The sequence below is a fragment of the Acartia tonsa genome, chromosome 14 (genome assembly GCF_053477335.1).
Source record: "Acartia tonsa isolate MP-2025a chromosome 14, ASM5347733v1, whole genome shotgun sequence".
In the NCBI taxonomy this organism is placed as follows: domain Eukaryota; kingdom Metazoa; phylum Arthropoda; class Copepoda; order Calanoida; family Acartiidae; genus Acartia; species Acartia tonsa.
The window spans coordinates 34333164-34347350 of NC_137273.1; the positions used below are offsets into that span (position 1 = coordinate 34333164).

The 14187-nt window shown below is 32.8% G+C and overlaps 1 protein-coding gene across 2 annotated transcripts in view; it reads left to right on the top strand.

Annotated features, from left to right (window-relative positions):
* LOC145306502 (endoplasmic reticulum metallopeptidase 1-like) overlaps positions 1-9571 on the top strand; it is a 33873-nt gene extending 24302 nt beyond the window's left edge. Inside the window, exons 15-26 of one of the 2 annotated variants that reach the window (XM_080148638.1) lie at positions 354-517; positions 801-906; positions 1148-1209; positions 1546-1626; positions 2426-2541; positions 2789-2903; positions 3654-3723; positions 4746-4850; positions 5177-5271; positions 6179-6304; positions 7853-7888; positions 8616-9571. In XM_080148638.1, coding sequence (XP_080004764.1) covers positions 354-517; positions 801-906; positions 1148-1209; positions 1546-1626; positions 2426-2541; positions 2789-2903; positions 3654-3723; positions 4746-4850; positions 5177-5271; positions 6179-6304; positions 7853-7888; positions 8616-8678 — 1139 coding nt within the window. In that variant the 3' untranslated portion in view covers positions 8679-9571. Of the gene's footprint in view, positions 1-353; positions 518-800; positions 907-1147; positions 1210-1545; positions 1627-2425; positions 2542-2788; positions 2904-3653; positions 3724-4745; positions 4851-5176; positions 5272-6178; positions 6305-7852 lie in introns of both variants that reach the window. The other variant, XM_080148637.1, reaches the window with a different exon arrangement.
* The last annotated feature ends 4616 nt before the right edge of the window (positions 9572-14187 follow it).

Sequence of the window (14187 nt, forward strand, 5' to 3'; positions counted from 1 at the left end):
CCAATGGGCATCCAGTATATAATTTACTTGGTCTGTCAGTCGGTCGGTCATGCTACAAAAGACACTTACCTAGTTAGTTATTTCCTATAAATTAATTTATCCTTTTCTTTTACTCACTCTCTTTTAATGACAAATGTAAATATTCTCTACAATTCACTTTGTATGTTTGTTACACCATGATATTTGTGTGTTTCGCTTCTACTAGTTGATATAATCCTTGTTTATTTTACCTTGGCTATTAATTTGGAAAATTTATTCGTTCTGTTTGCAAGAGTTAATTTTGTATGCGACGACATATTTTCCTTAATTTTTCCTTTTCTATGATATTTTGATATTAATTGCGTATTGTTTAGTGTTAACAAGCGCTGGGTACAATTCTGGCTTTGTCTTCTCCATGTCCTTGATGTTTCTGCTGCTGTCACAGCTGATCAGCAGTTTCAAGCTGCCAGCAGCTGTTACTTGTTTATGTTGTGGCAGCAGCCAGTGGGCTAAATATATTCTCCATCTTTGCACTCAGGTTTGTATAATACTAGGTGTCTAAAAAATAAACTACGTGACGTCACAAAAATGAGGGAGATGAGAGGAGAAGTGGGAAAGAAAAACCCTAAAAAGAGTTGGATAATCCCTCATTTTTATGACGTCACATGGCTGATTTTTATACACTTTTTATAGTTACTTAGGCAGACACAATAATCCTAATATTAGAATTATTTATACCTACACTTTTTTTCTTATTGGCCTGAGAGGGGATATTGGGGATCTTGACTTTCTATATTGTTGTAAATTTTATCATTAAATAGGTGATTCCTCTGATGATGTGGAGTTATTTATTCCAGCTGATATTGACAATATTCATTCCTATCATGGGTAGAAATGGCACAGCCAAAAATCCAGAAGTTACTATAGGTGAGAAATTATAAAATTATTATAATTTTATCCAATTGATTTCAAAATTATTATTTTTTATGACTTCATATATCCAGGGAAGGATAAGACAATGAAGATTTGTTTATCCTACTAGTTATTTCACTATTTTATTGAAATCGTATATCAAATGCTTTTTTAAAACTTGAATGTATTGATTAACATAACATTTTTAGACTGAAACCAAGCATTTGACACATGCACTTAAGCATTAATTGTTAAGGAATGGCAACAGTAACTTTCACATTCATCTTTCTTCAATCATTTCTACCCGTTTTGGCTACCTACAGGAAGGCTCTAGAAGTAAATTGAACTATTTATTCCCTTGTTCCATGGTCATTCTCCCAGAAAATTTTATAGTATTATAAAAAATTCGGGAATTGTCCCTTTTATAACATCGCCCCATAAGGGGCGATTCATCGTATTTTTGAAATGGCTTTTTATAGGTTATTTTAGGTTAGGTTAGGTTAATTGGGTTAGGTGATTGCCCCACAGGGTTAGAGCCCCTCGCAGGGGCTAGAAATAGGGGAAAAGCTACTGTGAAAAATACGAAGAATCGCCCCATAAGGTGCGATGTTACGAAAGGGACTATACCCAAAAATTCTAGAGCAGTTAATTATTTACAGAAAAACGGTTTTGAAATGGTTGGGATATTTTTTCATATTTAATGTGGTTATTGCACTCATACTCATATCTGCAAAGGTATGCATATTTATTTACAATTTTTGTAATATATTTTGAAATAAAGTTATAAAGATATTTAAAACAGAAAGAGCTTTTCAACAACTATATAAAAAACAAACAAACATTAACACATAAAGAATGTCATTATTTGAAGAACCAAAATGTTATTTATGACTTTTGTGTCAGAACCTTTTCACTTTTCAATAAAATCTAAAATACAGCCGTGTTTGCAGGAGAGGCCATTTTCAGTGAAAGTTTTAGAGGGAAATTAAACAGTTTTTACTTAATTTCTACTTCTATTTTCAACTGAAGAAAAAATCCGTATGGGTATATACAGAATCATTGTTGTTACTTAATCTTATAAAAAAAAATTTAAAACTAACCCATTATAGCCGATTTTTCATTTTGTTTATGGGTGAAATAAAAATCTTACCACTTCCAAAGGGCTATTATAAAAATTTCAAAGCTCTAAAATGTTGTTCATCGAAAATAAATAGCAGTTTATAAAGACATTTTGCATTGATCTTCTCATTCAGCAGGGAAAAAAACAACAATAGAATCTATTTTTCAGTTTTGACATAAAAAAGCATTTGATAAAAAAAATATAAATAATATGTCTTGATGTAAATTGTCACTAAAATTGCTGAATTACAGGATGCTAAATAAGGAGAAAAACTTGAATTTTAAGACTTGATGAAATGGACAAACGGACTTCTGGTAATGACTACAGTGTTGGTGCAATTTTGCAATTTTGCCGAATTGTTACAAGAATCATTTTTGATTTTTGGGAGGAGCAATAATTAGCCTAATAAACCAGGTTGGCTTCCCGTATTCTGGCTCCAGAGAAGCTCCTGCCCAGAAAAGGCTTGTTATACAGCATGCCAGACGAACAGACCACAAAGGAATTGTTGACGGGGGACTTTTATTTGCCAGGTTATATTTATATTAAAGTGTATGTGATTGTGCAATGCATTATGCATGTCTATTGCGAAACCACTGAACCAGTATGGTTCATATTTACAGGGAAGCTTCTTTAAGGCTCAGGAAATGTTATTAACTATTTTTTTGGAAGAATTTCTCAACCTCTCAGGAGAAATGTCCCCCGAAAAAATATCATTGTGTGTGTAGAATAGATCTGTTTATCATCCATTGTTTTATCCCTTAGTTCCCGGTATTTTAGGCAAGATTACCATGATACCTTAGAGCTGTATGACATCTCTGAATATGCCAACTCTCAACCTATAACTGAGGACATGTGTCTACAAAATCTTGGCTGTGGTGTTCCAATATCAAAGGTAATAGTTATTTCTCGTATCGTATTATAAACGGCTTTCCGCGGATATAGAATGTATAATTATAAAACTGGATAAAATACGATGCTAGACATAGTTTTTTTCGTATTCATGAGAACCGGTTCCTATCCACCGGATTCAAATGAATATAAGAAAATATATTATCTTGCAGTTTTTCATAAACAAGGGGAAATAGAATCAAGAAAGTACTAGGTGTTTTTTGATGGGGATGCAGAAAGAGAAGGAGGGGACAATGGACTGTTTATTACACTAGTCCCCAAAGTTTTATAATACCTTACGTTTCTTATTCTTTGGCTTATCAACTTTGGGGACTTTAATGAATTTTGTTAGTTGGTTTATGAAGTTGATTGTCCAAACGTTTCTACTCTTAATTGTAATCTACAAATGGGGTAATTTTGTCATCATTAGGGATGTAATTATCAGCCATTATCTCATCCTTTAGATCCCTGGGTAAAATGAGAGTTTTTGAAGGTTTGGAGGAGTGAAACGCCCCTTTCTCCCATTCCCTAATGACCGTCTATGAGCAGAGTACTGGACTTTAGTTCATTTGTATCACTTTCATCCAGCTTGCGACTCTTAACATCATCTGTGACCACTTAGATGGTAAAGTTTTAATTGCCGCATGTAATTTTTTTCCCTAGCCTTTTTACTTACTTTTTGTGACAGATAATAAGATAATTAAAATAATAAAAAAAAATTGGCTGATAGTAATGAAAAAATATTTATATTTAGAGAAAAGTAACTGATATGACAGGAACAAGTTGGCTCAGTGTTGATCCTCCAGTCTTCCATTCAAATCCAGGTATAAATAATTCTATCCAGCTATCCATTCAAATCCAGGTAAAAATAATTCTATCCAGCCATCCATTCAAATCCATGTATAAAAAATTCTATCCAGCCATCCATTCAAATCCAGGTATAAATAATTCTATCCAGCCATCCATTCAAATCCAGGTAAAAATAATTCTATCCAGCCATCCATTCAAATCCAGGAATAAATAATTCTATCCAACCATCCATTCAAATCCATGTATAAATAATTCTATCCAGCCATCCATTCAAATCCATGTATAAATAATTCTATCCAGCCATCCATTCAAATCCAGGAATAAATAATTCTATCCAACCATCCATTCAAATCCATGTATAAATAATTCTATCCAGCCATTCATTCAAATCCAGGTATAAATAATTCTATCCAGCCATCCATTCAAATCCATGTATAAATAATTCTATCCAGCCATCCATTCAAATCCAGAGCTGGATCTTTAAATCATTTCAATGGTGCGCCAAATCGGGGTGCGCCGAATTACAGCAAATCACAGGGCGGCATTTAGTAAAATGCTGTGCTCTCATTGGTGGAAAGTTGGCTCACCCCGATTCGGCGCACCATTGAAATGATTTAAAGATTCAGCTCAGGTAAAAATAATTCGATCCAGCCATACATTCAAATCCAGGTAATTATAATTTTATCCAGCCATCCATTCAAATCCAGGTAAAAATAATTCTATCCAGCCATCCATTCAAATCCAGGTAAAAATAATTTTATCCAGCCACCCATTCAAACCCAGGTAAAAATAATTCTATCCAGCCATCCATTCAAATCCAGGTAAAAATAATTCTATCCAGCCTTCCATTCAAATCCAGGTAAAAATAATTCTATCCAGCCATCCATTCAAATCCAGGTATAAATAATTCTATCCAGCCATCCATTCAAATCCAGGTAAAAATAATTCTAGCCAGTCTTATAAAGATGCCGCGTCAATGAGAAGACGCGACATCTGGTATTTAATATTGATTGATTGATATTATTACTTATTTCAGTTGGTTTCAAAGAGATATCAAGAACCTTTACAGGCTCCCAGATAAACCTTACTCTGGAGGTTTCTGGCACAACCTGGGTTACCACATTCCTTTCACCAGTACCCGGTAAAGAAATTGGATAGTTTAAGGAACACATGCCACGCTCTAAATCCTTGTTTTAAATTAACATAATGCCTCTATGTCTCTCTTTTTGTGTGTATGTATTTCGCTTACTTCTGAACTTCTGAACTGTTCTTGTTGACAGTGAAGCTTCTCATATGTCGAGGGAAAACATGACAACTTTTTTGGGGGAGTGTACCACCATTCTCCCATGAGAATCTTTCTCTATAAATAATTCTTTTTAAACTAAAATGTAGAGGATCGACTTAGCTAGTAAGGTACCTCCGCCTCCCTTTATATTCAGTAACTTGTTATCAATGTCTCCTTTTTAGGAGTGAAACTACTATCTTGGAGTATGGATGCAGAGAAAATACTTGCTACCTCAACTTGGAACGATAGAGATACATTTTATGTAACTTTTTGTCAGGTAACCTTTATTGACCTTTTCAATTATTGGCGAGGCTGCTATCCAAGACACTGTAACGTCAGTTGCAACATTCAAGGAGGATGACTAAAGGGTGTAAAGTTTCATTTTCTTTTAAACATAACACTCAGAGAATTAGGTAAATAATGAGCAATTAAGACTTTAATTCCACGACCTGTCTGTGCATGGTTTGAAGTTCCGCCTATTTATGGGCCAAGGCTTTCCTCATACTCTCAATAACACTGTCACGCGCCTGACATGGCAGTAGTAGGCACCACTCAAGGGTCTTGGGGTTGTTTTAGTACATTAGCCTTTTACTGGCTATCAGAAATGTACTCTTATTAGACAAAGTCTCTTTCAAGCAATGATAATTATTAACTGTTTTAAGTGAATTAGTTTATTTTAATCTTTAATGAAATATATCAAAGTTGCTTATTCAATTAAATGCAATAAGGTATGTTTATTTTAAACTGTAACAATATAATTTTTACAATAGGTAAACCAAAACAAATTATGACTCAGTATGTCTTATTGTTTAATATTTTTAATGGTAGTTTCAGAAAATAAAAGCATCATCTAGCGGGAAAATAATTAACTACATGAAATTAATCTTTTTCTTAATAGTTGTCTTTGGCATTTCGGGTATAAAATAAACTGGTTTTAATCTTATAATTTCACATTCTAATATTCGTAGAAAACTCAATATAATACGATGCTAGACATAATTTTTCTGTATAATTGAAACCGGTTCTTTAAAACTGTTTTATAATGTAGTTTTTAATTTTGCACTTTTTTTGCTTTTAATAATAAACCATTTCCTTACAAGAATCTACAGAAATATTCAAAGAGGAACAGTTACACCCCAAATGTAGAAACACACAGTTCATAAAAATCTGTAATTCATGTTTAGGGACTCCGATCTGTGCCATCAAGATTTTGGCTGTTGCTTGACATAGATTCCAGCCTTGTGGTTGATGCTGGTGTTGCTGGTGATATTCTTGATGTTGTGGCAACAGCTCACCATCATCATGGACAGGTTGCTGTCTTTTTAATGCTTCATTGTTTAACTTTTCCACCAATAAATTTTTTTCATTCTTTCTCGTAAATTGTAAGGGCTCAATGACCTCTTTTAACAATGTTTCATTAATCCTTTTTTAAAATTAGGGTCGGTTCGTACGTCCGTGACGGATAGCTTTTTTCGTTAATGTAGGCAAGTTAGAATTGTTCTATCGACTTCAAATTTTGCTTGGTGATTCCTATAGTAGTTAGGTACAATTTAAAAAGCTTAGCAACTCTATAATCTATACCAAAATGTCCGTACGTCCATTTTCAACATGTTGATTTTTTCACTTTTTAACAATAAGTTTTTATATGATCTAATTATCCGATTTATCCGATTTTTGGTATACTAATTCCTGGAACAACTAAGTACAATGTTATAAGCGAAGCAACTCTTTAGTCTTTAATTAGGTCCTAAAAATGTAAGTATGTTCTTAGACATTATCCTGAATCAAGCAATTTTTCAAAAAAGAGAGAGGTCATTTTCTAGTAAATCCCGTAAAGGTGTGTGTTATAAGGCCTAAAAATAGTAGTAGAACGATAAGGTGCTCTATATATTTGTATTTCCTATTGAATAGAACAATAGGGAAGAAATTTTTTTTTTTTTTTTTTGATAACCGTACCTGGAATATCCATAAATTTCTATCAAATGCTTTGTTTGGCTCAAACTGACACAAATAAAAAAAATATAATTATAATAAATCAACCTGTAAAGAATGACTTCTTCCTTTGTTTAATGGTATAGATTGTTCTTAACCTTTACTTTGTACCTATAGAAAACATTATTATTATAATTATATTTTTTAAAAATTTTTGTCAGTTTGAGCCAAACAAAGCGTTTGATAGAAATTTCGTATTTTTTAAAGATATTCCAGGTACGATTATCAAAAAAAAAAAAAAAATTTCCCTATTGTTCTATTCAATAGGGAATACAAATATATAGAGCACCTTATCGTTCTACTACTATTTTTAGGCCTTATAACACACACCTTTACGGGATTTACTAGAAAATGACCTCTCTCTTTACTTACAATTTTGCTTCGACTCTTATACATTTATTTTCTGATTATTCAGTTCTGACACCATACAAGTGTTAATGAACTTTTTTCCTACCGTTTCAGAGCTTCGCTTTTATGGATGTTGTCATCCTTGTTAAGTCTATGTGGTGTTCTAAGTCGATTTTCATATGCTTATTTTTTTATTAGAGCATAACAAAAAATAATTTTACTGTCGGTTCTTTGCAGTAATTATGTGTCAATCTTTCATAGTAGTAGGATGTATGCGTGTCTGACTTTATGAATTTTTGCGTATCTTGGCCATCTTTCGTTGTAGCTTGCTTAAAAGTATCAACAAACTATTTCCTGACTTTCTACGAAGGTTTTATGTCAGCATCAAAAATACACACTCTTTCCAACAAACGTACTTTTTTATGCTTTTGTTACCCAATCAAAGTTAGTGTTCCCAGTAAGATCTCAAAAAAAGGTCACTAATAGGTTTTAAGCTATTTTATTATTATTTTGTTTAGGAAATGAGAAGTACACTGCTGCGTTCACTAGTGGCCAAATTTCCTCCATGGGTGTCTCTTTCTGCATGGACAACAGATACTCTTATTACAACTATATAAATTTCCTCCATGGGTGTCTCTTTCTGCATGGACAACAGATACTCTTATTACAACTATATAAATTTCCTCCATGGGTGTCTCTTTCTGCATGGACAACAGATACTCTTATTACAACTATATAAATATCCTCCATGGGTGTCTCTTTCTGCATGGACAACAGATACTCTCATTACAACTATATAAATTTCCTCCATGGGTGTCTCTTTCTGCATGGACAACAGATACTCTCATTACAACTATATAAATTTCCTCCATGGGTGTCTCTTTCTGCATGGACAACAGATACTCTCATTACAACTATATAAATTTCCTCCATGGGTGTCTCTTTCTGCATGGACAACAGATACTCTCATTACAACTATATAAATTTCCTCCATGGGTGTCTCTTTCTGCATGGACAACAGATACTCTCATTACAACTATATAAATTTCCTCCATGGGTGTCTCTTTCTGCATGGACAACAGATACTCTTATTACGACTATATAAATTTCCTCCATGGGTGTCTCTTTCTGTATGGACAACAGATACTCTTATTACGACTATATAAATTTCCTCCATTGGTGTCTCTTTCTGCATGGACAACAGATACTCTCATTACAACAATATACTTCCATGGGTGTCTCTTTCTGCATGGACAACAGATACTCTTATTACAACTATATAAATTTCCTCCATGGGTGTCTCTTTCTGCATGGACAACAGATACTCTCATTACAAAAATTTAAATATGAATGTGCTACATACAACCATAAATGTATAAGTATAGATTTATTATCCATATAACTATCTGGATATAGTCTTGGGGACCCTTTCCGTCTGCTAGCTTTCTGTTCTTTTGTAGCGACTTGGCTGTGTTAATATTTCCGACGCTATTGACTGATATTCAAAGACAATTAAAAGTTGGCACAGGGTCCACAGGGTGGGGAAATTAAGGCGGGTTGATTTCCAATTTTTTTGGAATTTCACATTTTTTTACATTGGCAAGGGTTACTGGGCCAATATAAAACCCTGTGAAATTTGAAAGAGGTTATCTAATCCAAAAACAACAGGCGCATTGGGGTTATAAAATGTGCCCGCCCCCTTATAAAACCTAAAATTGAAATGCCTTCAAACACAGGCATGTTGCATATCAAATTGAAATGCTGATTACAGATCTGAAAACCGTTTTGAAAACTATTGATTCAGTCTGAAATGATTTTCAAATAACCTACCAAAATAAACAATTTTGACTAAATCAGCCTTTTTAGGTACTTAATGAGCTCTTATTCGAACTATTTTTCAAAACGGTTTTCAGATTCACAATCAGCATTTCAATGCGGTCATTTTGATATGCAACAGGCCTGTGTTTGAAGGAGTTTCAATTTTTGGTTTATAAGGGGGTGGGCTCTTTTTATTCCCCCCCGCGCGCCCATGGTTTTTGGATTAAAAAACCTGTTTCAAGTTTCACAGGGTTTTATATAGGCCCAGTAACCCTTGCCAATGTGAAAAAATGTTAAATTCCAAAAAAGTTGGAAATCAACCCACCTTAGGGGACATACAGTTATTTATTCCTTTCCCGTTTATTGTTTTACTTTAAACATACACCTTCTGTTTAAACATTAAATGAGAACCCCCCCCCCCCCCAAAAAAAAAAACAAAAAACATATCATATTATTTATTATTGTGATAGAAGAAAATTATTCAGTTAATATGTATGTTCCAAACATCTAATTTATTGAGCTTTACTCTTATGGATGTTCTCATCTTTGATCTTAAAAAGGAGCTTGTTTAATATTTTTGTACTTTTATTGTGACTTTGTTATTTTTTTTATCATTGTATGTGTAAAAAACATATGCTAGTTAAGGAGTAGCTAGTATAATAATAAAAGATAAAAGTTAGTTTTATTTAACACTATCTTTGTTAATGTTAATTTAAATTAATATAAAATCGGGTTTGTTTCTTGTTTAAGATAGAATAATTAAAAATGAACGAGTTGGAAACTTTGACAAAAAAAGGTACTTTTAGTTGTGACCCTTTAAATGTTATTCTTATATAAAAGAAACAGGATGTTTGTGTTGGTCTGTCTGTCTGTACTAAATTGTAGGGTTATTACGCTTTTTAAATCTATCTATTACAGGAATCATCATGCTGTATTTGAAATCTATTCAAGCACGCCTTAATTAACGATAAGAGCTATTGATGTACGGACAGACCCTATTATAGAAATGCTATACTTAAAAACTATAATATTAATACTTGTAATTGATATATTAAAACCTAACTCATTTATTAGGTATAAACTCTTACAAGAGAGAGAGAGAAATAAAAGTTAGATATATTGATTATTTATGAATGTCAGTTTATTATAAAACAAGGATGACAACATCCATAAGTAGCGAAGCACAAAACATCGTCGATTGGAATACGTACAGGTAGATTTAAAAGGTTTTTTACCAAAACCAAGAATAGATTTATTGGATAAAATAAACATGAAACCTTGTTTTATTTTGCATGATGACGATGGTCAAAGTAAATTATATTAAAGATGCTCATAACAATGGGAAAAATTATTTTGATAGAGATATCCCATAAAAGTTTGAAAATTGCATCAAAATAAAAAAAAATATGGGGAAATATGTAAAACATATAAAAATAGCCAAAAACCTGATAAAAGGCAGTCTGGCCGTCATGGTTGTTTTATTAAAACGACAAAAAATTTAATTTTTAAATCCTTAACTTAAAAAATTTGGAAAATCGGACCATATACACTGAAGATATGGAAAAAAGTTGTTTGATATATATAACTGAAAAATTTTGAAAATCGGACTATAAACACTGAAGATATGGAGAAAAATGTTAAATATATAAAAAAAACAGCCTAAAACCTGCTAAAAAGGCAGTCTGGCCGTCATGGTTGTTTTCTTCAAAAGACGGAAAATTTGATTTTTATATCTATAACTGAAAAAATTTTGAAAATCGGACCATAAACACTGAAGATATTGAGAAAAATGTGAAAAATATAAAAATAGCCTAAAACCCGCTGAAAAGGCAGTCTGGCCTTCATGGTTGTTCCTTTAAACGACGGGAAATTTAATTTTGATATCTGTAACTGAAAAAATTTTGAAAATCGGACCATAAACACTGAAGATATGGAGAAAAATGTGAAAAATATAAAAATAGCCTAAAACCTGCTAAAAATCGGTCCGAACGCCAATGATGTTTTATAGTCAATTGTGCTCCTTAATGATGGGAATGTTGTCAAAAAATTTCAGCATTCTATCTTTTATAGGAGCTGAGTAAATCCCATTTCCCCCATAGCGTTACGGACTGACGGACTGACTGACGGACGGACGGACAAAGTGAATTATAGAGTAGCTTCGCTACTAATAAGCAGTTACGCCCCTTGACACCTTTCGGGAGACTTAGTAAGTTAGCAGGAAGAAAAAATATTTAATGAGGGTCTTTTTTATATTCTCTCGGGAAGTTTCACCATTTCAAATCAGGAGAGGGGAGAGGCTTTTGAAAATCTTAGAAGAATTGCAGCAAGAATGTTTTTGTATTTAGTTAATTATACTAGTACCCAAGGTTTTATAAAAACATTTTCTTATTTTTTGGCTTAACGTCTATTAAATTATGATTGGTTGGTTCATTTAGTTGAGTATCCAACGTAATAACCTCTAACTGTAATCTACAGAAGGGGTAATTTTGTAAATCATCATCAAGGAATTACATCAATTTATCGGCCATTGTCTTATCCCTTTAGATCCCTGGAAAACAAAAAACATCAAAATCCTGTTTTTGACCGTCAAATTACTGCAATTTGTACCTAACTCTTCTTGTGGCCAGAATTGTTCTTGTTTTCATAAAGATTAAATAACCTTTACATTTAACTACTCGAAAAATCAATATACAATATTGCTAAGTTCAGGAGAAATTTTATTAATATTAGATTTAAAATTTAGAGGGTGAAAAAAGAATATTTTAAATCATATTCATGGCGAATCAAAATATAAATCGTTCAAAATTAAGATGTTATCAGCAAGGTTACTCTATAATTCGATGTCTGTCCATTTGTCTGTAGAATCCCTTTAATATTTTTTTCCTTTTTTTGCCCCTCACAGTTCATTAATGTAAAGATTTAGTTAGAAATTCTCAATCTTAACAAGAACACTGCCATTTACCTATTGAAGATGCCTAGATTCTATTTCTGGCAAATAGACAATCCAAAGAAATTTAAAATTTCTAGTTCAATTTTTATCCCCTAGGAGTCATGACAAGAAATGAGAAGATTATCATTTTCTGAACAAATTGCTTTCATAAAGTTCTTCATAAAACCCCTCCTTATGGGTGTAAATTCATGGCCATTTTTCTATAGGGTCAAGCGGGGCATAAACCGGTATGGGGCATTAACGGTAATTTTTTACCCACCTTCAGAATGACACTTTTCTCCATGTTCTAATCGACTGACAGAAAAAAACATGAAATCGAATTTGTTCGTTATTAAATTGCCTACAAAAAAGTATAAAATGAAATTTCTGTGAGATGAATTTTAAGGGTACTTTTTGGGTCTCAAAGTCGGACGAAATTTTCTTTTCTCAAACAGTTGTTCACCTAGGTGTATTAAGATCGACCTACACAAAAATTGGTAAGGCCTAGAACTGATCCGTAAAAACCTTTTGAACTAAGAATTGCCCGCTCTTTCCAAATCCGTTGAGAGCTTAAATATAGAGTTAATATTTTTTTCAAAAATGAGCAAAGTTCGCGCGGGGTATTTTTCGGTAACGTCGGAAAAAAAGTGAATAGAAAATGTTTTTGTTATTTTTATTTTTTAAGAAAATTGTGAGAAAAAAATCGAAATTTCTCGTCTTTTAAAAAAAATGATTTTTGACATAGAAGGAATAGTCCGATCCTTATGAAAAATTTTGTGGATAATCCCTCTAACCTATACTAATTATGATTATTTATGTTTGACTGGCCGTTTGGCCCTTTTTCATCGATTTTTTTTAGGTTGAAAAGACGTTACCTGTAATGCCCCACTGTGGGGCATTGGTCGGCAATTTCTTTGAGTCCAATTATGACAAACTTCTAAAAGTCCTAGGATGACGTCCTTTTAGGACCTGATAGTCCTTTCCGTAAGCTTCTAATGGTCTTGGTCCCATTTAAAAATATTAATATTTACCCCATTTTTTTCTTCAAAAAACCGAAAAAATTACCGGTTCAGCCCCGCCTTACCCTAGGTAATTAGGATCGGTTGGTCCATCACAGACAGTTAGCTCTTTTTGTTAATTTTAACAGGTTAGAATTGTCTTATTGATTCCAAAATTTGCATGATGATTCCTGCAGTAATTGGGTATGATTTAGAAAGCGTAGCAACTCTATACTAGAATGTCCGTATCAATGTCCATTTACTTACAATTTTGTTTCGAATTTTATTATCATTATTTAGTTCTGATACTCTGCAAGTGTTAATGTTTGTTTGTCCTACCGTTTCAAAGCTTTGCTTTTATGGATGTTGTCATCCTTGTTACCAATTGCTTTGCTAAGGTCACATAAATTCAGCTACTAATAAATTATATACAGAGTTGTTTTATGCAGGGCTGGGATTTAGCCATAATTCCATTTGAAATATCCGAAAATTAGACATTTTGTTGGCTTAGAGTTGACATAAAACTTGTTTTTTGGTGTAGCTTAAGGGAAGTGGGTAAGAAAAGGAGAAATAAGTGAAGAGGATTGTAGGGAAATTTTTACTTAAAATTGTTTGTCTGAATCACATTCCCTAGTCCCTGGATTTTATGAAAAACTATCCTTATACTAAAGTAAGAAGAGAGAGAGAAATAAAGAGCAGAAACGTGTATGTTTATTAATATTATCAACTTATGTATACCTACTAAACAGGGCGCAGGGATAGGGAAATTAAAGATATGAAACCCAGGGGAGGATAGGATAATGGACTGTAAATTAAACTGGTACCCAACGTTTTCTATTCTTGCTTCCCTGGTAGTCAACAGGATTTTCTAGTCTAGTTTTTTTTATCAAGGATATAAAGGTTAAGACAATGGATGACACATTTATGTACATAAATCACCAAAGATGCTAAACAAAATTGCCAAATAGGGTTGGCAATACATCTAATTTTTGGATTCGTATTCTTACAAGAATCGGTCTAAAAATAAAACAGATTCTCCGCGGATTCCGGATTCTTATTTTTTACGGATTCCGGATTCTGGATTTTAGCAATATTTTAAAAGGCTTTT